General features: G+C 40.4%; 1 protein-coding gene across 1 annotated transcript in view; it reads right to left on the reverse strand.

Annotated features, from left to right (window-relative positions):
* Nucleotides 1-3423: 3423 nt before the first annotated feature.
* The window catches only part of adpgk2 (ADP-dependent glucokinase 2), a 36607-nt gene continuing 12964 nt past the window's right edge, over nucleotides 3424-27066 (reverse strand). Inside the window, exons 3-6 of the mRNA XM_080200690.1 lie at nucleotides 19442-19632; nucleotides 15516-15612; nucleotides 14670-14806; nucleotides 3424-6198 (exon numbers count right to left, since the gene is read on the reverse strand). Coding sequence (XP_080056816.1) covers nucleotides 5531-6198; nucleotides 14670-14806; nucleotides 15516-15612; nucleotides 19442-19632 — 1093 coding nt within the window. The 3' untranslated portion in view covers nucleotides 3424-5530. The remainder of the gene's footprint in view (nucleotides 6199-14669; nucleotides 14807-15515; nucleotides 15613-19441; nucleotides 19633-27066) is intronic.

Genomic DNA, 27066 nt, shown 5'->3' on the forward strand with positions numbered 1-27066 from the left:
GAAAGCTTGTGAGTATATTATCAAATAAATAGGTTGGACTAAAACCTGGTGTTGTCAGACTTTTTACTGTGTTTACGCCAGTCCAACGCCGGCATACCCACATCATGCTCACAGGATTGTCAGGAAATAGAGTTCTCTCTGGCTGGTTTGTTTTTTCTTCTCTCCCTTCTGTAGTCCTTGAGGTCAGTTATTATTTTTGCCATTGCTACCCTGGTCATAATTTGCTAGTTCAGCACAGACAACGGATGAAAAAGCTGAGACCTCCCTGATCTGCCCAGTAGAGAAATATTTAGTACATTCACCCACTGAGCCAACACATAAAGGTGAACATTTTATGCAGCACAAAACAGGGTTATTGCCAATTTCAAGTTGAATATGATTAAGTTGCATTTATGTATAAGCTAGGTTTACATTAAACACTGGTCAATAGGATTTTCTTTAATTTATTATAAATATGTCACCCTGAGGTGGCAGCAGTTATTTACCTTATTTCATTGTAACATGTGGATCAGGTATCAACATACATACACATTTGTCTAAATCAAGTTTTGATTGCAAGTCTGAAATGTTTTATCAAAAGATCTCCCTCCAGCTGCTTTTATTCAATTGATATTATGGGGATTCTTGATTTAATTCAGACCATTGAAATCTCGGGTTTTATCAAAAGATCTCCCTCCAGCTGCTTTTATTCAATTGATATTATGGGGATTCTTGATTTAATTCAGACCATTGAAATCTCGGTGTACCTTCAGTCGGTGTATTAATGTATTAAACTGATAATTTATTGCAGCTTCATGTAGGACAAAGCATTTGCTAAATTATAGTTAAAACGGTTGATTGTTATAAAAACTATAATATTGGACACCCTATGTCTTTTAATCTCAAACTGAGAATTTCAAATTTAATTTTACTACATTTAATATGCTCTTTAGAGTTGCAATAAAAATGCAAGCTGAAGTTCTGTTGTTTACAACTATTCTGAATGTGTAAAACATTTCAGTTGAACCTGTACTTTGATCATGTCTAAGTATCACTGTCTTTGCTCAATTTAATCTTTAATTACATTTGTTTCCACATTACAATAATTTAATCTTTTCAGACTTCATTGACTTCTAAATGTTTTAAATACAGATTTTCATTAGGGGGTTTAATAAAGTTTTAATAAAGTTAAATAATTGTATGTTTTTTCTACTGTTTTTCTTCTGATTAAAAGATTCAACGGTACAAGTGATTTCTAAATCTGATAAAAATGGTCAGCTTGATGTTTTTTGTCCTGCTCAAGCAATAATGGGAACATTAAAATTAGATCATTCTACAGTGGAGTGTTGTGAAAGGAAAATCAGAAAAACAGAATAACCAGCTCATCTTAGTCACATTAACAAGGTTTTGTTAATGTGACTAAGATGAGAAGGGGCCACATATGCTTGTTACACAGGTGTTAACAAATATATCCAGGTTACAGCTATCCCTCTTCCCTACTTCTCGGGTGAAGCAAGAAATCTGTAGTCAGTTCAGGAATCCTGTCAAGAAGTCCTCTGGTCTCAATGAAGAAAGCTTCAAGAGGCTCATACAACTTTGCCAAAATATGTCAAGGTCAGCCCCATTTCCAGTGGAGGCTTAAGAATAGAAAAAGTATCTTTTTGCCCCTCTGCCCAGAGTTCCAACCTGAACTAAATTCCCAACTCCTCACTCAGGCGTAATTCCCCCATTCTGGACTGAGGTGAATAACTAGACAATTAAATATTCTGAATCATTTTATTGGACACAATGAAGTACAACAGAAAAGGACATTTCATCTGAAGTGGAAATAAAAAGCTCAAATGGCAGACAATGAGCAATTTAGTTCAATCTGGAGGCCGTGCCACAAAAAGTCACATTTTCAAGAAAAATAGCGATGTTTCTTCATGTTCCCACCAGGCAGCCATGATCCCCATAATGTATAATATTCCATATTTTGCTTATCTCTACCTCTTCTGAATGGTGAGACACTTGCCCAAAAGATCACATTTTAAAGTATAAATCAAAGTTACCTAATTTGGTTTCACTGTGGCTCTGAGTCTAGAGCTCAAGTACCTATGGATTTATTCAAATGGAGTTGATTGCCTACCACAAAATAGGCAAACAACACTTTCAGGAGCCAGGATTCCTGTGTAGGTGTCACTCAATTAAGGAACGTAGTTATCAAGCTGGCATATGCTGCAGCCACAGATTATTGGATAAACCCAAAATATTTATTGCACATTGTTGACAAACTAGTGCATTTCAGTGGTTGTCAAAGACATCCTGAATAGTTCAAACGAATTTTGATCAACTTCATTTCAAATTTATAATAGTTAACATAGTATATATACTTTGAATACATTCATCTTGTATGGAGAACCTCCTACAGCTGCCCCCGAAGGAAATTAGAGTACGAATAACTTTAATAAACAGAATTGGCAATAGACTATTCACAATAAAATTTCACAACTTGGATCAAAAAGTTAACTAAATGCTAAAGATCTCAGTTTGTAAGATTTATAGTCACAAGAATGGCTGAAATATTATCTTTTATCAAAGGTAAAATATATACTTTAAAAACCAATTTTATTTGCTACTGCAAATATTCCACCCCCTCCCCCACCAAACCAAAATATATAGCCACATCATTTTTCTGAGCAGTTAGATGAACCAAGAACAAATGTTGAATAACAAAATGGTCAACCTAAAACAACTCTATACAGTTTCACATATTTAATATCAGAGCATTATTAAGTTTGTTGCCAGAATTTTACAGCAGTTCTGCACTGGAGGTTGGCAGGGAGGGGGCAGGGGGAGATGTGCTCAAACCACACAGCAATTTTACCCTGGGGTAGCCCCGCCCTTGGATGGAAGCTTAGCCATACCCCAACTGAGGCCCCTAAGTGGCCAATTAAAGGTTTTTAGGCTGGCAATGAGCAAAGAGTGCCTAATGGGGGTAACTTGAGAAAAGGAATATATCCTGGGAGGAAGGTGGAATGTGCCTCCATCTTAGCTGGATGCCACCAAAGATACCCATTGCCCCCTTTCTTACCATCTCCACCTTGGGACCCCTTGAACTTATCGCTAGGCCTCCAATGTCCAGACATAGGCTCCAACTTTCATCTCTATCTGCTGCAGTGCTGTTGCTGGTGGGTCTGGAGTGCTGCCAGTCAGTGGCTTGTAGCTCTCTGTGGTGGGACTTCTTCCCAAGGGATGGGAAGAGATATTGCCTTGTAGCTACTCACTCACTTGTGCATGAAATGGCTGTGGGGCACTCTGCATCAGCAGAGATGGGACGGCAGAAAGCAAGACACTGCAATCCAAAAAATTGAGGCATTTACTTGATCAAAGTCTCAAGTTTACTATACTTAATAAAATAAAACCCTCTGTTTCAGGTTTAGAGGTGGGGGGGGGGGGGGGGGGGGGGGCGGTGGTGGAAAGAGGACAAGAGAATTTATTTTATGTACCTGAGCGCAGAAAGCACTGCTAAGCAGGTTAGAAAATACAACCTTATATAACATGTATTTAGATAGCACCTTTTAAACACAAAATATCTCAAGGCACTTAATAGATTTATCTAATAAGTTCACTGCCATGACAAAGTCACAGTCTTAAGCTTCTAATCTTCCACAACAAAACAATGCATTGTTTTCTAGTTGTTGTGTATCAGAATTTTCTTTAGCAATGATTCCACTGTTGTGTTATTAAATTACATAGCAAACATTGAACAGGTTATACAAGTCTTTCAATCCTTAGCTATTGTTCAGTTAGATCATAGTGATCAATTTGATCTGTACCTCAATACCATTTCCCTGATTGCTTCATATTCATTCCCTTATAAAATTCCATCATAATCCATTCTTAATTTTAAATGACACTGCAGCCACAGCCTTCAGGATGGGAGGAAGGGGAGTTATAAATTTCCAATATGGTGTGTATGAATAAAGTGCTTCCTGATTTGACTCCTAACTAATAGCTTTAGTTTCAAGACTGTGGTCTTCTTGATCTGAATTTCCCCATTAATGAAAATCAGCTAAGTCACTCTAATATTGTCCATGTTATTTTTTTGCTCTGCAACATCATGAACTTAGTACTGTCAGCACAAAATGCAGTTTGAATTTTTGTATTTTCTTCTATAGATGCCTTCACATTATCACAGTAATAAACACTTTCCTTTGTTAATTTTAAATGATAAACTAAACTATATTTTAAAATAAGGAATACTGCTTTATACTTGTATTTTTTGCTTATTAGCAAATGTAATTCACCTCTAGTTATTTAAGTATAATAAAAAGGAGTCAGCAAAATTCTGTTTTCTACTGAAATTATTGGAAATTCACATGGAGTTGTGAAAGTAGCCAGGAGTTTGCAAATGGAGTGCTAGACTCCCAATTTGGATCGTTCTTGCCTTTTTAATTCAAATCTGTGTGGGTTAGAGTTGGGTAAGTGGCCCGATGCACCACATGGGAAGATACCAAACTACAGACTAGAAAATCCCTACCCGTAAATCACTGGTCACACCAAATAAGCCAATCTCAGCCATGGCAGAAACACCATGATAGCCTGCACTGTTCTGTAGTGGGGACAGGGGAAGAATAATCAGCATTTCTAGTCACAATTTTGCAATTCCATAGGAATCAGTCTGATCGGAGATATTGTTTCAAGTAGGATGGGATCAAATAGAACTGACTGCCTTTTATATACTTTCCCTGCCCTTAGTTAAATAGACTATATAGACTCATTTGCCTATTTTGCTGAGGTCAGCTGCCAGTTCTTCTGGTTATTGGAAATAATAGTTTTAAAAAAATTGGAAAAGATCAATTCAAGTGTTTGACTTTTCAGAGTCTACAAGGCTTCCATGTTCTGGCAAACTCTATCAAAGTAGCAGATATATCACCAGTTACCTGAAAAAGAAAACAAGGTGGTGGCAAGCTGTCTTAGCAGGAGAAAAGTTTAAAGAATAGGAAGCGGTACAGGATTGCATTTGCCCCAGAGAATAGTCACAGACTTAATTCATAGTTTCAATTGGTCACTTTTGACAGCCATGAAGATTTAAAATACTGACTGAAAATGAAGATAAAGGTGAAATTTGTATGTTGTACCAAGCTCAATATTCATAATATTCAGTGACTGGCTCAGGTTCAGAAAATATCTAAGAGAACGAGGAGTGAGACCTACACAGAATACTTACTATTCAATACTCAGCCACAAGTATTTATATCATGGAATGAAACAATAGGGGTTCTTTCTTATAAACTCGAATCATGAAGTAATTTGTACAAAGGTTGTGACAGATGAACATTTAAGCACATGATCTTAAACTGTAATAAAAACCTGAATGTTGAACACAAGTGGCCAAGATAAAGTATACACAGAATATTACCAAATTTTAATGAGTGAGTGGGGGGGCGGTGGAGAAGGTGGAAAGAAGTAAGCATAAAAATTAAGTCCCTTCATCAAAGGAATATGCAAGGATTTGAAGTGTGTGCCAGTTCTACGCTCCTTCTTGCCCTCACAGCCAGAGAAATGATTAGATCTGAAGAACCAAGCTGGCTGCAGAGACATTGTCACCGCCACCCACAGTCTGATAGACCTCAGTACATACCAGTACTGGAGCAACACAGATTTCATAGTCATATTCCTCCCAGCATGAAACAGGCCGATTTTCTCTGAGTGGGATTTTCTTACTCCCTTGTTCACGACTTACCGAAAAAGAATCATCCATGATCAGTTTGGCTTTACTGGTGTCAATATTTGGTGAGCCACATACGTGGCGATTTGCAGTCAATGAAGCTTTGGCAGTTGCTGACATGGTGTTTTTCCAAGAGGATCCTTTAGCAATGATGATTGCCTGGAAAGCAAGAGTGTGAACATGCAGCCGAGTCAGTCTGCGATGTGTGCTTGTCATTTCCTGAGAATTTAAGATACGATAAACATCCCGCATTTGATCCAGCACATTTGCTACTCTTGGGTACGGGTCAGACAGAATGGTGATATTGGACCCCTTCAACATGCTAAGCAGATTGGGTAATTCCTGTTCATTCATTCCTAGAGAATCTACATGAGTGATGATGTAAGTGAACAGACTGTTCATAAGCTTGTTGTCCACAAACGAGGCCATTTCAAAATGGATTCCAGTGGTGCTATCAGTGGATAATATGAGATTCTGGAGCACTCTTAGTCGCTCCTCAAGATGACCTATAGGAAAGAAATGCAATTGTTAATCACAATGAGCTATTCTGGGAACATTATCAATTCTAATTTTTAAAAAAGCTGGCATTCTATGAGCAAATTAAATAAAACTATGCCTATTTAATCAGAACCTATCTAATCTGAATTGCAAACATCTTTCCAAAAATCAATAAACAAGCAGAAAAATCTTAATACATTAACTAACCTAAATATAGTGTATTGTGTATTAAATTCCAATTTTTTGCACTGACAAACCAAAATAAGCCACTTCAATTATGTGTCAATAAAAATGCTCATTTTCATTCCTTTAGTATGTCAATTGTACCATATCTTATCACATGGTAAATATGGCTAAACTACCAACTGAAACAACTAAATCTTCATATCTACAGCAGCTCCCCTAATGGGGGAGGTGTGTATGTATGTGGGAGGGGGCAGGGAGATGGGGGGAAAGAGCAGAGAGAGATACTTATTCAGGTTTAAGAGCATCTTTGAATAAAGCTTCAATTGTACTGAATTAATCTTCAAAAGACATTTCAGAATTGATTAACTCAGGCAAATCTTCTGAGAACAACAGTCTGGGTCCCCCTGTTACTTTCCACCCAAGAAGCCTTTGACAAGGTATCGCATGATAGGTTGTTGCATAAAGTTAAATCTCACAGGATCCAGGGAAGCCAGAGGGTGATTGCAGAGTTGTTTTTCAAACCGTGAAAACCCTTTGTTTTTCAGAGTTGTGACCAGTGGTGTGCCTCAGGGATCAGTGCTGGGCCCACTGTTATTTGTCATGTATATTAATGATTTGGATGAGAATATAAAAGGGACATAGTAAGTTTGCAGATGACATCAAGATTGGTGGCATGATTGACAGTGAGGAAGGTTATCTCCAATTGCAATGGGATCTTGATCAGTTGGGCCAGTGGGCTGACGAATGGCAGATAGTGTTTAATTTAGGCAAATGCGAGGTAATGCATTTTGGTAGATTGAACCAGAGCAGGGCTTACTCAGTTAATGGTAGGGCATTGAAGAGAGTTACAGAACAAAGAAATCTAGAAGTACATGTTCATAGCTCCTTGAAAGTGGAGTCACAGGTAGACTGTGGTGAAGGCGGCATTCGGCATGCTTGGTTTCATCAGTCAGAACATTGAATACAGGAGTTGGGACGTCTTGAAGTTGTACAAGACATTGGTAAGGCCACACTTGGAATACTGTGTGCAATTCTGGTCACCCCATTATAGAAAGGATATTATTAAACTAGAAAGAGTGCAGAAAAGACTTACTAGGATGCTACTGGGACTTGATGGATGGAGTTACAAGGAGAGGCTGAATAGACTGGGACTTTTTTCTCTGGAGGATAGGAGGCTGAAGGATTACCTCAGAGGTCTATAAGATAATGAGGGGCATAGACAAGGTAGATAGTCAATATCTTTTCCCAAAGGAAGGGGAGTCTAAAACTAGAGGGCATAGGTTTAAGGTGAGAGGGGAGAAACACAAAAAAAGTGTCCAGAGGGGCAATTTTTTCACACAGATGATGGTGAGTGTCTGGAACAAGCTGCCAGAGGTAGTAGTAGAGGCAGGTACAATTTTATCTTTTAAAAAGCATTTTGATAATTACATGGGTACAATGGGTATAGAGGGATATGGGTCAATTGCAGGCAATTGGGATTAGTTTAGGGATTTAAAAAAAAAAGGGTGGCATGGACAAGTTGGGCCAAAGGGCCTGTTTCCATGCTGTAAACCTCTATGACTTTAGGCCAACCGAGACTGGTAAATGAGATTCCTAGAAAACTTTGAAATCCAACATTTTAATTAATAGTCAAAATGCAACATGCCCAACGTTAACAGATTCTTGCCCAGCCAATATTAGGAATTATTTTTGCCCTAAAAAGAAAGTCAATTATTTGTGTGACAATCTGCCACCATCAAAACATGCAGAAAAAGATCATACATCTAAAGACAACACTGCAATCTGTCATAACATTTTCTGTATTGCTCGGAAAGGATAAAAATTGATCTAATCTGCTAATATGTTTGGCCAATTCAGAAACAAATTAAGCCAAGTACACACATTTATTATTGCAATCAAATCATAACAAAAGCTAGCAGTAGAACTGAAGGAAAGTTCAAGGGTTTTTTTAAATCCAGACACAGCTAGGTTGGTCAGAGAGGCAGAAGATGTGAATAAGCATTTCAGTAGTAGTAAGAGGCAGAGGAAGGGGTACAAACAGGTGATATCAGATGTGAAAGTAGTAAAGTGGGATTTAAACCTAAATTTATAATTCAACAGGATACCAAGGCAGCAGAAGGCAACTTCAGCAAGAATGCATTGCCAAGGACTGCAACGGAGTTGGGACCCCAAGTATACAGTTGCTGGCAGGCGTTACATATGTTGAGTTGAAGAAAATTTTTACAAGTTCTTAACTTTCAAGTATGGTTGACCTAAACAAAGTTGATGTATTTTGTGATCGCTTTCTTGCCTGTGGTGATGGCATATTTGGCCAGTTTCCCTGGCAGCTTAGGCAGACAGCACTCTGGATCTCCATAGCTGAAATGCTGTGGTACTTGTAGTGGATGAAGTGTGAGGCCTTGGAAACGATGCACTTGAAAAAGGTTGACAAATGAGTTGAAGACACGCTTGGATGAGCTCTTATGTGTACGACCAAAAATCTACCGTTCCACCAAGTGGAGTAACTCTGCTTACAAGATTTTCAGTTTCTTGGTGACTTTAGTCAGCAACTGTTTCAACATCTTGTGGGACATAGCGCCCTACAGGCATTCTAATCAACTGTTGGCCAAATAATTAACCAATGCAATGTTGACTAAGGAGTCAAAAGGAATTAAACACATTAAAATATGACAGATAGAAGGGGAGTGACAGAGAGAGAGAAAGAAAGAATCAACTGCAAGAGATGTGCTGACTTTGTTCAAACAAACAAAAGTAGATTCAAGCTATAAAAGTGCCATTTAAGAATAGAAGGTAGATATGAACTTGCCACAGTAGGTTAGGCTGCTCCATAAATCAGTCTAAGCACCCTTTTTAATGATGTAAAAGAAAGTGTTAATGACTGACCAGTTATTAACTTTTTTTTTTACAAGTCTGGCGTCTCACTCCTTCAGCTTTTATTTGTTGTGTATTTAAAATTTATTTTCAACATTTTTGCTGTTTTGATCTGCTGCTTACAACAACTTGCTACGCAAACATAAATTAAATGAGCAATGGCAACTATAACCAACAGCAGGTATCAACTGTTTTCTAACTATAGTACGTTCCAGCCCCAATATCTCACACGCTACGGCAATACACACTTTGGTCTTGACAGTCTTGCCAGGTTGAACAGTTTTGCCATCTGTTCAGACATGTAGACACCCTAATTTGAATTGCCAAAAAAAGCACACAATAGCAGCACAGAGAAAAATGTCAAAAAGAGTTGGCACTAGGGCGCAGTTCTGATTTACCCGGCTACTGATCTTGAAATCCTCCAGTGTTGCTCCACTGTAACTGACAAAACCGTGCAAGTTCTCATAAAAGAAACGATGCCTAGGAGTCCCAGCTGGCAGATTATTTTCTACAACAGCTCAAAGAGTTCACCTCTACTGACAAGGTTGAAAGACTTGACAAGGTTGAAAGACTTGGCAAGATTTCCATGTTGTGCAAAGCAAACCACAAAGCTGTAGTATTCTTTCCAGAGTGCAGGTTTGGGCAAATAGTATGGAGACCCTGAGCTGCCCAGGCAACAGAGCCTACTCTTGACAATGTTGGTATTGTCCGAAAGAAAGGATGAAACCATTACTGTTTGGTACCAGTTTTGCTGCAGGAATTGCTGGAAAGCTGCCTGATAGATGACATTACCAAAATGGGTTTCCACTCCAAATTTTCTGTCAGAATTAACTCCCTTAGCCTTTTTCTTTCATGAGACTCTCACAAAGCAGTGGGGCTATTCACCCACAGCTGGGGGTCTGATTTGTTGGCAGCAGAGCATAACTGCACACTGGTGGGCCTTTATGCCATGTACTTGGAGGCCAGGCCTCTGAGTCCATAAGGAACCCAGTTTATACATGTTGCCGCAGGGAGATATTATAAAGGACTCGCTGATGAAGAGGCAATGTATCATCAGAAGTGACTTACACACTCTGCTCTCTTTTCACAATAGTGAGAGGTGACAAGCAGGCTGATCACTAGGCACCACTCACTACACCAACACTTGATGCATTGGCACAGCATTAACATGCTGATTAATGTACCCATGTTAAAAACAAAACTTTCATTACTGACTTTCAGCAGGACAAATGGACCTTTTTATTCCAGCATATTATTTGGCAGTACAGCTTGAGTTGAGTTTGCATCTTTAAAAGCATACACAAAGTTGCAAAGATTCAAGGACCCTCACCATTACACATTGTAACTGTATCTTCTGAAACAAACAATGAATCCTTTGACAATTTGATCTGGTGTAACACATGTTGTAATAAAGTCTTCTGTATTAGAACATATGACTGAATCAAATAATTATGAATGATCTGATCAAATGCTGAAATTCAAGTTCACGAAAGGAAATACTGCTTGAAACACTTGAAATAAAGTTTGGAAATTCAGTGACAAAAAACTAGCAACTATAACCCCATCTATTTTAGAAGGAGAGGGAAGCAGAAAACTACATGCCAATTAGCTTGCCGTCTGTCACAGGGAAAGTGCCAAGAATCAAATCATTAACAAGATTATAGCTGGGCAATCACAAAACCTCAAAATAATCAGGAAGACATAGCATGGTTTTGTAAGAGAGAAATCATATTTCTTTTCATATATCTTTATTGAAGATTTTTCTTTTTTTAAACAATGCAACAAACTCAATAGTACAGCAAGATCATTTTCAAACAAGTACAAGTACATTTAGGAAGAGATAAAAATAATATCAACACAGTTGGCTCTGAATATCATTGTATCCCATCATAAAGCAATGAAAGGATGGGGAAATTATGATAATAGGATATAGCCACAATTGGCTCAGTAGTGCATAACTAAGCTCACAGAATAACAGCAATAGAGCTACGAAACTTATGGAAAGCAAATCTTTAAAAAGTAGCTACTGCCATTGCTTATTCAAACATTAAAAAGTACAGGATATTAGCACAGGTAAAATGGCAGTTAAACCACCAAGGAGCTTTGCACCACACGTGTACACAAAAGTACAGTTCCTCCATTCCCAGCCAACCTAGAGGCACTGATGATACAATAGCTCTTTCCTCAGGATATACATTCTGTCTGCACCATAACAGGAGTTAAATCAGAGATTCTATAACCCCCACGTAACTGAATTACCAAAAAAAAACAAGCTCATTAGTTTTAAAGGGGGTTTTCCCTCACCTGTTGAGTACTCAGTGTCTTACCCACTATCTCCATGTTAAACCACTTGCCTACCCACCTCCCTGCAATGACAATACTCATTTTAACCATAATTGTAATAAAAGGATATAGGTGAAAATGTCAACCACTATATATGCCAGGATTATAAAAGGAGAAGACATTAAAAAAAACACACAGCTCCAGTACTAAAACCTACACAGCTCACACCTTAGAAACAAGTAGTATATTGTGGGATGCATTCGACTAAGGATAAATGGATCTCTCTGGATTCATCAGGATAACAAGCAAAAATTCACCACTATGTTTACACACAGGACTGTCCTTATCAAGGTGATAAATCACGTTACAGAATTAAGAAATGAAATTACAAGGAGCACATTCAAGGATTAGCAGAGAGCTGCAGAATATGACCCTAAACAGAGTTATCAGCAAAATTTGCCTCAGACTTCTGGATTGCTCCAATCAATACAAAATAAAACACAGTAAAGGATCAACACTAGGATATAATTACAGGGGGTATGGTCCAGGATTAACAAAGCTGATTTTCACAGTGTAGCAAGGTGACAGGCAACAAATGCCTCTATGCGCATGTGTCATTCACCCTTGTGGGGATAAAAGACAATATCACAAAATCAGGAGTATAAACACAAGCAAAAGGACAGGATTATATAACCTCCCATGGAGTCTGAAATGGCCAAAGATATATGACAGGAGCCGCAAGCAACATCCAGGATCCATTCCAGTGTTTCACTGAAATCTTTGCACTTCCTCCATGTTGTCTTCCCAAAGCCCTGATAAAGAGAGAATTAGACCCTGGTGGTGTCCAGCCCCTCTATACCTTCTCAGTGAACACAGGGGATAAGCCAACGCAAGACCAGTGGTCGGAGCCTTTGACCAATCCAGGCCTCGAAGATCAGATACAATGTGCTCCATCGAACCAGAAACATCCAGCCTTCAAATGGAGATTGCGAAAACATGGTATGAGATCCTCAAATTCATCCAGTAATCCACCCCCAGTTCCTCTAGGAAGACTGGGCACATGGATACTTATTCTTCTGTCCCATTTCCCTAAAACGGCCAGGTTTGTCGACGTACTATACAGCAGGATTTAAGTATTGAAGGTGAGCTCTCACTGAGGAAACTGCCCTTGCGACTGACAGGATTTGCTTCTCTGCTTCATCCATTTTCTTTAGGATATTGCACAGTTCACTGTGAGCACCAATGGTCTGTGCCGATGAGTCAAGACCGTCATCCCCGATGAGTGAGACCTCACTCACAATGGCAGCCATCATCTCGATGCCTCTGGCACTGCTAAAGCACAGGCCCGTTCACTAACGAAATCGCCACTGAGAACTGGGCCCCATCCTGGCCTTCTCCAACCACCTCAACCAAACAAGAACTTTCCTAACTTTAGCTCTCATGCGCCAGAATTTTGCCAAGATCTTCTAAGGACATAGCACAGATTATACACATCAGGATCAAATTATTAAGGATGATGCATCAGGATAAAAGACAGATTAAAAACATAAGTAGCACCAGAGCTCACGAAAACACAGTTGTTCCCACACTTACATAATGTGATTCCCCCCCAAAGAAATCATGTTTGACTGATTTATCAGAGTCCTTAAAGAAATTACATGTGCAATGGATGAAGGAGAAACTGTAGACATACTGTAGTTGGATTTCCAGAAGGTACCTGATAAGGTGCAACATCAAAGGCTACTGCAGAAAATAAATGCTCATGGTGTAGAAGATATATTAGCTTGGATAGATGATTGACTGACAGAAAACAAGAGTATGCACAAATGGGTCTTTATCTGATTGGCAGGATGTGACAAGTCCCACGGGGGTCTTTGCTGGAGCTTCAACTTTTAACAATTTACATCAACGACATAGATGAGGGGAACAGAGGCATGGTAGCTAAATTTGCAGATGACACAAAGCAGAGGTAGGAAAGTCTGTTGTGAAGACACAAGGAGCTTGCAAACAGATACATTGAGCGAGTGGGCAAAAATCTGACAAATGGAGTATAACATGAGAAAATATGAAGTTGTTTACTTTGGCAGGAGTATTACTTAAAACAGAGAATAACTGCAGAATTCCAAGATGCAGAGGAATCCAGTGCAAGAGTGACAAAAAAAGTTCTGATGGAGGTAATAGCACATAATCACAAAAGCTAATCAAGTGCTATCCCTAATAATGAGAAGAACTGAATTAAAATTAAGGATTTTATGATTCAGTTATACAGGGCATTGGTGATATCACATCTTGAATACTCTGTGCAGTTTTGACCTTATTAAAAAGGAAAATTCAAAAAGGATAGGAGGCAGTTCAGAGAAAGTTTCCAGACTTGTATATGGAATCAGCACATTGCCTTATGAAAGCAGATTGGACAGGCTGGGCTTGTTTCCACTGGAATTTCAAAGAATGAGGGGTGACTTGAGTGAAGTATATAAAATCTTGAATAGTTTTGACAAGGTGGATATGGAAAGAATGTTTCCTCTTGTGGGCAAGTCTAAAACTAGTGGCATGGTTTTCAAATTAGGAATCATTCTTACTGGGCAGAAGTTAGGAGATTTTTTTTCCCCTGAGTGTTGTGCAAACTTTGGAGCTCTGCTTCAGATGCAAAATCCTTTTGATTTTTCTCTGCTGTATATTGACTGTGAGTAACACACAGAGCAAACATCCAAATTCGAGGCTAATAGCACTGTTGCTTAGCACCCAGTATAGTGCTCATTCAGTCCTTCCATAAAGTAATATTGCTGAGAGGAGCTGAATCTATGTCCAGCAAACCATGACACTATCCCCTGATGCTCTATTTCACTGCACAAGAAATGGTGTTTTGATCACACTATATTGCAATCTGGATCAGAAACTTGAGTGTGGTAGCTACAAGAAGCTTAGTGGAGAAATCTGTGTTGATATTAGTACAATCAATAATTTTTCAGTCATGTATTGACATTTCAACTTTTTAATTGCTCCAGTTTCCAAAAGTGTCAATGCAACACTAAAATCTCAGCAGACTTGTAAGCAAAGGTGCAAAACAGCTTCAGCACCAGTCTTCTTTAATAATTTAAAGTTTGACATCCGCATTACACAATTACATTCTTCCTCTCACCTGGCCTAAAGGGAAAATTATCCATCATTTGAAGCCCACTAATTATCAGCAGAGATGGTTTAAACTGCTGCAGTTGAGACTGAAAATCCTCAAGTGACTCCAAAATGGGATTGGATGAGTCATGATGGACAATGAACCTAAGAGATCAAGCAGTGGATTATTTTCAGGGGTTAAAACTGAAAAGTACAGTATATTTAGCAAATTGACGTTAACATGTTTAGAATCATACTACCACAGAGGAACATAGCACATCTGGTGGACCACATGTGAAATTACAATGTTACTTTACAGCTTTTCACCTTTACCTGAGCGAGAACAGTCATTTCTTGGTTGGTGTGCAAAATTAAAAACTCGCATTTTATACATTTATACCACCCTAATGGCAGCTCTGGAACAGAAATGAATCACTCTACAAGTACCCTCAGAGACAGCTTCATCCCATTGCTGGGGCAAAATTCCAAATGCCTGGAACATTGTGGGACACAGAGATAAAGACCTTGACCTTCCTGACTCCACTGTCAATTGAGCTACACTGGAATCGTTCAGTAAGGAGACACTAAACAGAAGGAAATCTTTGTAGGAACAACATACTTCCTGTTTGTATCTTACGCAGCCAAGAGAACATTATGACTAGAGAGAGATAGCAAACCAGATTTCAAAATGATAGGGGAAAAAATGAAAACCCAAGGATTTTGAATAAAAATTTGTGTGCAAATAATTGAGGCATTTTGTTTTGCAAGAGTTGGCTGTAAAATAAGTTGACATGTAAGCACATAACCTAGCTATTAAAACTGAATGATAAAAGTCACCTAACAGTTTGTGTAGACCAATAATTATGTTACAAACCTGTTTGCTCGTTTAGATACTAGCTTCCCCCATTTGGCACCAGTTGAATATTCCAGAATTAGGTGGATGTCAGTTTCATCTACTGGTTTGCTTGTAACTAGAAGATAAGTAAAATATTTGTTTGAAGAATGTAGTACTTATAAAGCCATTAACTAAAAAAAACAATATTACAACACTTTAAACCAGTGTTTTTCAAAATTTTTTTCCAGTAACTCACTTTAACCAAATAGCCATCCATTCACAACCCACACCATATTCCCTTACTACTTAATGTGACAGATGAGCCTGCTTGCTCTTTAGAATTCCACTCCAATCAGGTTCACAAGATGAGAAGACAATGCACATATCAGGTGCAGAGTTCAGCTGATTCCTTTGTGAAAATGGGAAATCCCTCCTCACACAGGTAAATCACTGACGGTCAATGGCAATTTACTCAGCACTGGATACTCCTAGGAGATGCTAATCCAGAATGATGACAATCTCATAGACCTATGGTGTTTTTTTTAAATGGGCTATCACAGGGTCAGGTGCAATAACTCAGTCTCCTCATTTGGAGTCAGCTGCAAGTTAATAACTAACTGAGGTCTTGAACTCAAAAGAATTTTTCAGCCAACACTTTTTCAAAATATCAAACTTCTCTGGAAGTTTGATCAGTGCAGTTTATAAATAAAGTTTATTGACAGTTTCCTTACTAACACTGTTTTCTTCAATGTACTGCAGCAGTGTGGGGAACATGTAATAATTGAAGCTTTGTAGTCACATTTACCAAACTTTCAATAAGTTTTGTAAAGCTTCTATTTGTTCCCCATTATTTCCCCAAACACAACACACAGGCGTTGCACCTGATTTGCGTTGGCACAATTAACAAAACTATATCTTTAGTTTATTCATTAGTGTCACGAGTTGGCTTACATTAACAATGCAATTAAGTTACTGTGAAAATCCCCTAGTTGCCACAGGTGTTCACATACACTGAGGGAGAATTTAACATGGCCAATCCGTCTAATCAGCATGCCTTTCGGACTATGGAAGAAAAGTGGGACACCTGGAGGAAACCCATGCAGACACAAGGAGAACATGCAGACTCCACAGACAGTGAGCTAAGCCGGGAATCGAAACCAGGCTGTGGTGCAGCAGTGCTAATAATGGTTTTGTTCCTGATTTTAGTTTCTTCTTTGCAGGCTGTCCACTGGAGGCCCTGGTGTTCTGTTCATAGCTAATATTAGTACTGTCTTGTCCTCTCATGGGCTTAGCAGAGCAGCGAAGCACTCTTCGGCTGATTCAAATGCAAGATCTTGGCCAGTAGGCATATCGGTTATTCATGTCTCTGGCCTTCTCCTTCACGTAATAAAATGATCCATGTCTAGAATCGGCTGTCGATGGTAGCCATGATGTGAAGATGCCAGCGTTGGACTGGGGTAAACACAGTAAGAAGTCTCACAACACAGGTTAAAGTCCAACAGGTTTATTTGATAACACAAGCCACTAGCTTTTGGAGCTAGGTGACCCACCCACAGATCATGAACCCCACTTTGAAAAACACTGGCTTAAACATACTTTACAGGTAGAACACAGCAGTCATGAGCATCAGCGTAACAGGTCAAAGATATTACAAATTTCCTGAACTCCACTTCCACTATCTGTGAGGGCACATTGATTAACAGCAGAACTCCAGCAATTCACAATCAGAATGTTTCTGCAACTACAGCATTGTTTAATATATTAACCTTCCACATTTGCGTTCCAATGGCCTGCACTGTTGCCTGGGTGCAACATGAAATCACCAAAGATTAGTATGCAGGTGCAACATGTAACTGGAAGGAAACAAAATGTTGACCTTAATTGCAAGGGGTGTGGGTGAAGTACGAAAGTGGCAAAGTCTTGCTGCAACTGGGGCACTGGTGACACTTCCCCTGGAGCAGTCTTGCTCATATTACCTGTTTTTTCCCAATTGCCTGGATGAATTGCCTCCAACAAAACTCAAGCAGCTCGACACTATCCAGGACAAAGCAGCCTGCTTGATCAGTACTCCTTCCACAAACATTCACTCCCTTCACCACTGATCAACAGTGGCAGCAGTGTGTACTACTTACTAGATACAGGAGATACCAAGGCTCCTTAAGAAGCACCTTCCAACTCCACAAAAGCCATCATCTAGAAAGACAAGGGTAGCAGATGCATGGGAACACCATGACCTGGAAGTTTCCCTCCAATAACTCACCAACTTGTCTTGAAAATATATTATTCCTTCACTGTCAATGGGTCAAAATCCAAGAATTCCCTCCCTAACAGCAATGTGGATCTACCTACAGCTTGGGGACTGCAGTGATTCAAGAAGGCAGCTCACCATCTTATTGAGGGCAACAAGGAATTGCCAATGAATGCTGGTAGAGCCAGTGATGACAAACCCCTTAAAATAAATAAAGAACAAATAAAAACTGTGCCCCGTTCACTATTACAGTGTACTTCACATTTTCCTAAAAACATAAGCAAATTGATGACTGTACACCCATCTGGATAGAATCACAAGCAGCACTAATTTAAACAATTCTGAAAGAGATTTATGTAAAATAGTGATCTAAAATTGAAACACCTTGAGTGATTCAAACACTTTTGCAAATTATAGACTTAAGTGCTAGATACATGCTTATCCACATTGGAATATTTTGTGCTCAGTTGTCACCTTGATACAAGGGAAAAAGTACACACTTGTTGATTCTACATACTATTATTGTACTTTATAAACAAGTTATGAACATTTTCTGGAGAATTCTCTTTTTTCCTGCTCTATTTATTCCCAAATATGACATGGATCTCCAAGGCCTGTCGACTACTACAAAACGGTCACTAGAAGGCATGCAAGAACAGCTCAAGCTCGATCATTTTCCCTCCCATTTCTAGAGTACATTCTTTTAGAAGTACAACATGTTCTATCATGCACGAGACTGTGAACTGAATGACAGAAAGCCAATTTTAGCAACTTGTGTATCCATCATTATTTTCTGAACTAAAAGCACTAGTAAGATCACAACACTCCCAGCAGCATCTGATATTCAGCCAAATAATTCAATATCACAAAAGGTACATTCCACAATTTAATTTCCCTACCCTTTTCACGTACATACGTGATTAGTACCTTGTATGATAAGTCAATCACATGATCTGCTCCCATGCCCTGAATCAGTCATATTCTTCATTAAGTCTTATGCTTCTCTTACCTGCACCACCACTCCCAACTCCCACTATCATTGGTTTATTCCAACTTTTACCATGCGTTCCTATGTGCCATCCTGCATCAAAACATTGCTAACTGTCTGTTGTAAATTTGTTCTATTATGACTCAAAAAGAGACTTTGCTTAACAGGATAAAGCCCTTGTCCCCAAAATCCTTACAACTGTTTGTTGCTATCAAATTCAACTATTCCATAGCCCTCCTTGTTGACCTCCTAACCACTGCTCTCCATAATTTTTGCTTTGTTCAAAACATTATAGCTTGTGCCTTGCCTTACACCAAGATATGCTTACATCCTTAATTGGTTCCAGATCCCAATCCATTAGAGTTAAAAGTAGTCTCTTCTACAAATCCCTCCAAGATCAAACTGAACTCCAGGAACTCCTTCAGTATCATGACCCCTCTCAACTGTTGTCCTACCGTTTGTGACAGTAAACATTCTTAGTTTGGCCTTTTGGAGAACTCTCTCCTCAAGCCTTCCTGACTCATTCTTAAAAACTTCAAAACCAATTTTGTTAATCAGGCCATCCTATACAATCCACTTTCTTGATCACAACATAACTTTCTTACAATTGATGAGAAAGTTTTGGATGTTCGTTTAATTGAAGGTGCCAGACCAAGCTGTTCATGTAGGCTGTGTTCCCAAGATTATATAAGTGAATTTAAAGTCAAATATTACTTTATTGGTACAGACCAGTCACATGCTCCTGAAGAACTTCAATAAGGTCAGGCGTAAGACGACTTCCCATAAGCACTTCACACCCTTCCTTGGCAAGGCGATTTGCCATGACTGGCGCATTTCCGCCTAATGACCATCGTACTCGAGGGAGACCCTGGGTGGCTTTCACCAACTTACGAAACAGTGTTTCATTAGAAATAAAACGTCTGAAAATAAAAATAAACATAATTTTGCCTTTAAGAATAGGATCATTAGAATTTTAATAAGATGAGAGGCTGCTACTTGGTCCTTGGTGCCTGTGCTGTCTCCGAAATAATTATCCATTCAGCCTTGCTCCCCATACCTTTAGTCTTTTAAAAATAAATACTTACTCTTTTTGATTTTCAATAATAATAGCATTCTGCCTTCTCTCAATTTCTGGTAGGGCACACTATGTCCTCACACTTGACATAATCATTATCATGACTGCACCCATTATTTGTTTGCTGGCCAGAAGTTTATGTCCTCTAGTTAGCAACTCAATCAAATTGCAGAAGAACAGCCAACCTGGTTTAAACACTATTCATAATTTTGAATAACTCCATCAAATCTTGTTTCTTTTCTTGTTTTAATGAAAAGAGCCCCAGTTTCTCTAGATTTATCCCATAACAAAAGTGGCATATAACTAACATCAAAGCAAAAAAAAACACACCAATCTTAATTTACACATCACCTTTAACATTATAAAACAATCATTCAAAGGCAATCCACAGGGACTATGTCAAACAAAATTTGACACTGAGCTATGCAAGGCGGTATCAAGGTAGATGTTCAAACAATTGGACAATGGAAAGCAAGGTACAGAAGTTTAAGGAGCTTAATGCCTCAGCAGCTACAAACATGACCACAAAAGATAAAGCAATTAAAACTGAGGATTCACAAGGAACCAGATTTGGAGAAGTGCAGATATCTGAAGGTTTTTGGGCCAAAAGACATCAGTGATGGAAGGAGGTGATGTCTTGGAGGGATTTGAAAACAAGAATGCAAATTTTAAAAACAAGAGAGTGTTTAATCAGGAATCAATATAGGTCAGTGAACACAAAGTGATGCATAACAAACGGTATAAGAAGGATACCCAAAATATTACTCTAAACTGCAGCCTCTGTACTACTACAGCATTTCATCTTTAGTTTTCAGCTCCACATCCTGATTTCTAAAGCTGAAGAGCCTATCCAGTTTCCTATTAAAGTATGTAAGCAGTATCAAAGGAAAGTAAAGTTAGGATAGCTTGATGGATTAAGTTAAAGTAAGACAAGTTACCAAGTCCAGATTGATTTCATGCAAGGGGGTTGAACAGTAGCAGATACCAAAATCAGTCGACAGCCCTCACACTAAAATGATCAGTATCACATACTGTACCAGTGACTGATTGCTGGTTATACTGTTTTTATTTGGCTTCTGTCCATTCCTGACTTGGGCCAAATACAAACCTCCAACATCTTTACATTTTATGGGTAACTTCCAACTTTTCTATCACATTTCTGCCCTGCAACTGATTCTGGATCTTAATTTCCACACAAAGAAAACACTTTTGCTCATTGTTCCTTGGGAGCACTGAAGAGAGGCAGTGATTTGTAAGAGGAGAGCTTGTGGGTAAGTTAAAGCAATTTTTAAAATTAACTTTGCCTTTTTTTTTTATTTCATTCCGGAAACCAAAAGTAGTTTGCAAAGGGATTTGGGTAGTTTTTTTTATTCCTTTCCACAAACTGGACTGGTGATATGGTGATTGGACTTACCATAAATTGGATGTAAATTGACTGGCTCCTGGTCTCCCAGACATCCATATCTGTGCTCGGTGTGTGGAGCTGCAGTCCCTAAGGGAGCAGGTTAAGGAAATGGAACTGCAGCTCGAGGACCTTCGTCTCATTAGAAAGAATGAGGAGGTAATTGACAGGAGCTACCGGCAAGTGGTCACACTGGGGCAACGGGAAGAAGGCAAGTGGGTAACGGTTAGGAAGGGGATGTCTCTGGACGCGTCCCAGACATCCTGAAAGGGGAGGGTGAGGAGCCGGAGGTTGTGGTTCATATAGGTACTGCTGACATAGGCAGGAAGAGGGAAGGGGTCATGAAAAGGGATTATAGGGAATTAGGTAGACAGCCGAGAAAGAGGAGCGCGAAGGTAGTAATCTCAGGATTGCTGCCTGCGCTGTGGGAGAGCGAGAGCAGAAATGGAATGAGGTGGAGGGTGAATGCGTGGCTGAGGGACTGGAGCAGGAGGCAGGGATTCCGGTTCCTGGATTATTGGGACCTCTTTAGGGGCAGATGTGACCTGTTCAGTAAAGACGGGTGGCACTTGAATCCCAGGGGGACCAATATCTTGGCAGGAAGATTGGCTAGGGCTACTGGGGGGGCTTTAAACTAGAAAGGTTGGGGGAAGGGAATAGAGATGAGGATAGCTCCCAAGTAGAGAAGGACTGTAAACAGTATGAGAGGGAGGTTAGACGGATAATGGAGAAGGGAAGTGCCCAGACCAAGGGTCTGGGATGTGTCTATTTTAACGCCAGGAGTGTAGTGAACAGAGTAGATGAGCTTAGGCCGTGGATTGCTGCTTGGGAACGTGATGTGGTGGCCATTACAGAGACTTGGATGTCTCAGGGATAGGACTGGGTACTTCAGGTGCCTGGATTCAGATGTTTCAGGAAGGACAGGGAGGGGGGCAAAAGAGGTGGCGGAGTGGCACGGTTGATCAGGGACAGTGTCATGGCTGCAGAGAAGGTGGATGCTGTGGAGGGACTGTCTACGGAGTCTCTGTGGGTGGAAGTTAGGAGCAGCAAAGGGTCGATAACTTTGCTGGGTGTTTTCTATAGGCCGCCCAATAGTGACAGGAAAGTTGAGGTGCAGATAGGGAAACAGATCCTAGAGAGATGTAGTAATAGCAGAGTTGTCATGATGGGAGAGTTTAATTTCCCAAACATCGACTGGAATATCCCTAGAGTAAGGGGTTTGTTAGGTGTGTTCAGGAGGGTTTCCTGACACAGCACGTGGATAAGCCTACGAGAGGAGACCTGGTGCTGGCTAATGAACGAGGACAGGTGACGGATCTCTCGGTGGGAGAGCATCTTGGGGGATGGAGGTCATAATTCAATCTCCTTCACGATAGCATTGGAAAGAGGTAGGATCAGGCAGGCTAGGAAGGTGCTTGTCTAGAGTAAGGGGAAATATGATGACATCAGGCAGACAATTGGACGAGTAAACTGGAAGGTGTTGTTCTTGGGGAAAAGTACTGAAGGAAGGTGGCGGATTTTCAAGGAATGTTTGACTGGAGCTCTGGACGACAACGTTCCGATGAGACAAGGTTTTGGTAGGTCGTGGGAGCCATGGTGCACGAAGGTTGTGGTGAACCTGGTCAGGAAGAAAAGAAAGGCGTATAAAAGGTTCAAAGAGCTAAGAGATGTTAAGGATCTAGAGGAGTACAAGGCTTGTAGAAAGGAGCTTATAAAGGAAATCAGGAGAGCCAGAAGGGGTCATGAGAAGGCCTTGGCAGGTAAGATTAAGGAGAATCCCAAGGCGTTCTACAAATATGTGAAGAGTAAAAGGATGAGAAGAGAAGGGATAGGACCTATAAAAGCTGAAGGGGGAAAAGTCTGTGTGGAACCGGAACCGGAAGAAATGGCAGAGGTGCTTAATGAGTACTTTGCCTCGGTATTCACGGTGGAAAGTGATCTGGGAGGTTGTACTACAGGTTTGCGGCAGACTGAAAAGATTGAGTATGTGGATATCAAGAAAGAGGATGTGTTGGAACTTTTAAATTCTATCAAGATAGATAAGTCGCCAGGACCGGATGGGATGTACCCCAGGTTATTGTGGGAGGTGAGGGAAGTGATTGCAGAGGCCCTGGCGATGATCTTTGCATCGTCGATGGAGACGGGAGGGGTTCCGGAGGATTGAGGATGTGGTTCCTATTTTCAAGAAAGAGAACAGGGATAGCCCGAGAAATTACTGACCGGTGAGTCTGACCTCAGTGATTGGTAAGTTGATGGAGAGGATTCAGAGGGACGAGAGTTATGAGCATTTAGAGAAGTTTAGAATGATCAGGAATACTCAGCACGGCTTTGTCAAGGGGAGGTCATGCCTTACGAGCCTAGTTGAGTTCTTTGAAAATGTGACTGAACGCATTGACAAAGGAAGAGTGGTGGACGTAGTTTACATGGACTTCAGCAAGGCGTTTGATAAGGTCCCCCATACAAGACTTCTTGAGAAGGTGAGAGGGCATGGCATCCAAGGGGCTTGGGCCTTGTGGATCCAGAACGGGCTTGCCTACAGAAGGCAGAGAGTGGTTGTGGATGGGTCTTTTTCTGCATGGAGGTCGGTCACCAGTAGAGTGCCCCTGGGATCTGTTCTAGGACCCTTGCTGTTTGTCATTTTCATAAATGACCTGGATGAGGAAGTGGAGGGATAGGTTAGTAAGTTCACCGACGATACAAAAGTTGGTGGTGTTGTGGATAGTCTGGAGGGATGTCAGAAGTTGCAGCGTGACATAGATAGGATGCAAGACTGGGCGGAGAAGCGGCAGATGGACTTCTACGCGGATAAATGTGTAGTGGTCCATTTTGGCAGGACCAACAGGATGCAGGAGTACAATATCAAGGGTAGGAGTCTTAGCTGGGTTGAAGAGCAGAAGGACCTTGGGGTCCAGGTCCTTAGGACCCTTAAATCGGCCTCAATGGAGGAGGATGTGGTCTAGGAGGCGTACGGTGTACTGGCCTTCATTAATCAAGGGATTGAGTTTAGGAGTCGGGAGGTAATGCTGCAACTTCATAGGACCCTTGTCAGACCCCACTTGGAGTACTGTGCGCAGTTCTGGTCGCCTCACTACAGGAAGCATGTGGAAGCTATTGAGAGGGTGCAGAGGAGAGTTACAAGGATGTTGCCTGGATTGGGAGGCATGCCTTATGAAGATAAGTTGAGGGAGCTAGGTCTCTTCTCCCTGGAGAGACGAAGGTTGAGAGGCAACCTGATAGAGGTTTATAAAATGTTGAGAAGAATTAATAGGGTGGATTCTCCCTATTTCCCAGGGCTGAAATGGTCGCTACGAGAGGACACAGGTTTAAGGTGCTGGGAAGCAAGTACAGAGGAGAAGTTAGGGGAAAGTTTTTCACTCAGAGGGTGGTGAGTGAGTGGAATCGGCTGCCGTCGGTGGTGGTAGAGGCGAACTCGCTGGGGTCCTTTAAAAGACTTCTGGATGAGTATATGGGATCTAATGGCAATGGAAGTTAGAGATAATTCTATGGCTTGGTAGGTATAGATGTGATCTGCGCAACTTGTGGGCCGAAGGGCCTGTTTGTGCTGTAGTGTTCTATGCTTCCTCTGATACCCTAGCCTCCAGTAGCTATGATGTCACTCATGTACCCATCTCCAAATGATTAAAACAGCTCAGTGATGCTCCATACTGATTCTACCCTACCTCTGCCAATGTTATCCACCGTAGGAGCACAAAATGTAGAAGCAGAAATGTACCAAGTGGCCCATTGATCCTGCTCCGCCAATCAACATGATCATGGCTGATCTTGGGTCTCAACTTAATTTTACCATCTGCTCCCCATATCCTGTAATTCCTTGAAAGACCAAACATCTGTTTCGTTAGCCTTAAACGTATTCAATGACAGAGCATCCAGAACTCTGGGATAGAGAAGTCCAAAGACTCTCAATCATTTGATGACCAAAGATGTGCAGGTTAAGTTGACTGGACATGCTAAATTAACTCAGTGTCCCAGGATGTGATAGTTATCCTGCTTATCCCTGTAACCTAAGCAGGGATAGGGATTGTTGTCAGTGCAGACTCGATGGGCCGAACGGCCTCCTTCTGCACTGTAGGGTTTTTACGGTTCTGTGATTTGAGTGAAGAATTTTGCCTCAGTCCTAAATGGTTGGTCCCTTATCTTGAGATTGTTTTTACTGGCCAGGGAATCTAAAACACCACTCAGCATCCACTCGATAAAGGCCATTCAGAATCTTGCCGGTTTCAATGGGCGTGCCTTTCGTTCTTTACCACTCAGTCTCTCACCACATGACAATCCCCTCATCCCAAGGACCAATTTAGTAAACTTGTAATGCAAGTATACACTTTGTTAAATGTGGAGACAAAACTGCATACACTACTCCACTTGGGCTCTCACCAAAATCCCATACAGCTGGAGCACTGGGACTCCATAATATTGTCTTATTTCCCATTTATCATCAGTTTTGTTTTTTTTTATATACTCCAATAACTGCTAGGTTACCAGGCCTATATAGTTTGGGTTTCCATGTCCATTTGCCTATACAAGTTCATCAATTCTATTTCCATTTTTAAAAAACTTTCCTTGGTATCCCTGCTAGATCCTTCCCTTCATTTGCCATGCCTTGCTTCACTTTTCCCCATTCCCCTTCAATTGCCAGACCTCCTTTCACTTTTCCCCATTCCAATTTCCAATTTAGACTTCTTGCTGCCAAAGGATTGAAAACATCTTAAATAAGCCATAATTTACTTCTGTTCTTCCTTTGACACTCCCTAGAGGGCTTCTCTATGCACTTGGAGCTGTCTTATAAGCTGCAACTCCAGCTGCTCTGTTTTACTATCACATCAGAATTACCCAGTTTATACTCTGGGAGTTAACCTTGCCAATTTCCCCCCTGTACAACCCTCTGCTTATCCCATCAACTCTGCCAGTGGATCTCACTACATCTACTCAAGAATATCTCTTCAGTTATAAATAAGGACTTTGTCATCCACAAATGTAAAGTACTTTGAGACATCAAGCTGTGGTGAAAGGCCCTAAATAAATGCAACGCACCAAGGCTCCTGAGGCAGCGTCTTCCAAACCTACAAATGTTACTTTCTAGAAGGACAATGGCAGCAGGTACAGGGAACACTACCATCTAGAAGCTTCCCTCCAAGCCACTCACCATCTTGACTTGGAAATACATCGCTGTTCCTTCACTGTTGCTGGATCAAAATCCTGGAATGCCCTCCCTAACAGCACTATGGGTGTAACTACACCTAAGACCTGCATTGGTTCAAGGAGGCAGCTCACCACCACTTTCTCTAGAGTAACTACGGAAGGGTGACATCCCATGAATGAATAAAAGTCTATCTACACACTGCTCCTTGATGACATCAACCAGAAGTGTAAATTTGCTTTAAAAATATTCCTGTGAAGCACCAGGGGATGTTTTATTACCTTTTAGGGTGCTAAAGTTTTGTTGTTAACAGAGAAAATTCTGAAGGTCTACATTTAGATCCAGCACATATCAAAAGCCTTGCTGTAAGTAGTAAGAAGTAATTAGGCCACAGTGCAATTAGAGGAAGTTTTTTTGATGAGGAAAGCAAATGGTTGGTTAATGAATGGAACTGCTCCAACCTAGAAAGCAGTCATTAGTGATTTGTCAGACAACCACTACTTTTATAAACAAAACTGGAGCTGGAAACTAAACAAAGTTTCAAGTTTACAGATAGCAACTTGGAAAGCAAACACAAAACAGCTTTGGCACAGTTGGCAAGGTGATTTAATGAGTGAGAAGTGACAATTCATATGGGCAAATTCAAAGATTACTAAAGGCGTAGGCAGAGGACAAAGTACAAATTCCAAAGGTCAACAGCAAGTCTAAACAAAACACGCATA

Source organism: Carcharhinus amblyrhynchos, chromosome 12, assembly GCF_965287045.1.
Source record: "Carcharhinus amblyrhynchos chromosome 12, sCarAmb.v2.hapA, whole genome shotgun sequence".
In the NCBI taxonomy this organism is placed as follows: domain Eukaryota; kingdom Metazoa; phylum Chordata; class Chondrichthyes; order Carcharhiniformes; family Carcharhinidae; genus Carcharhinus; species Carcharhinus amblyrhynchos.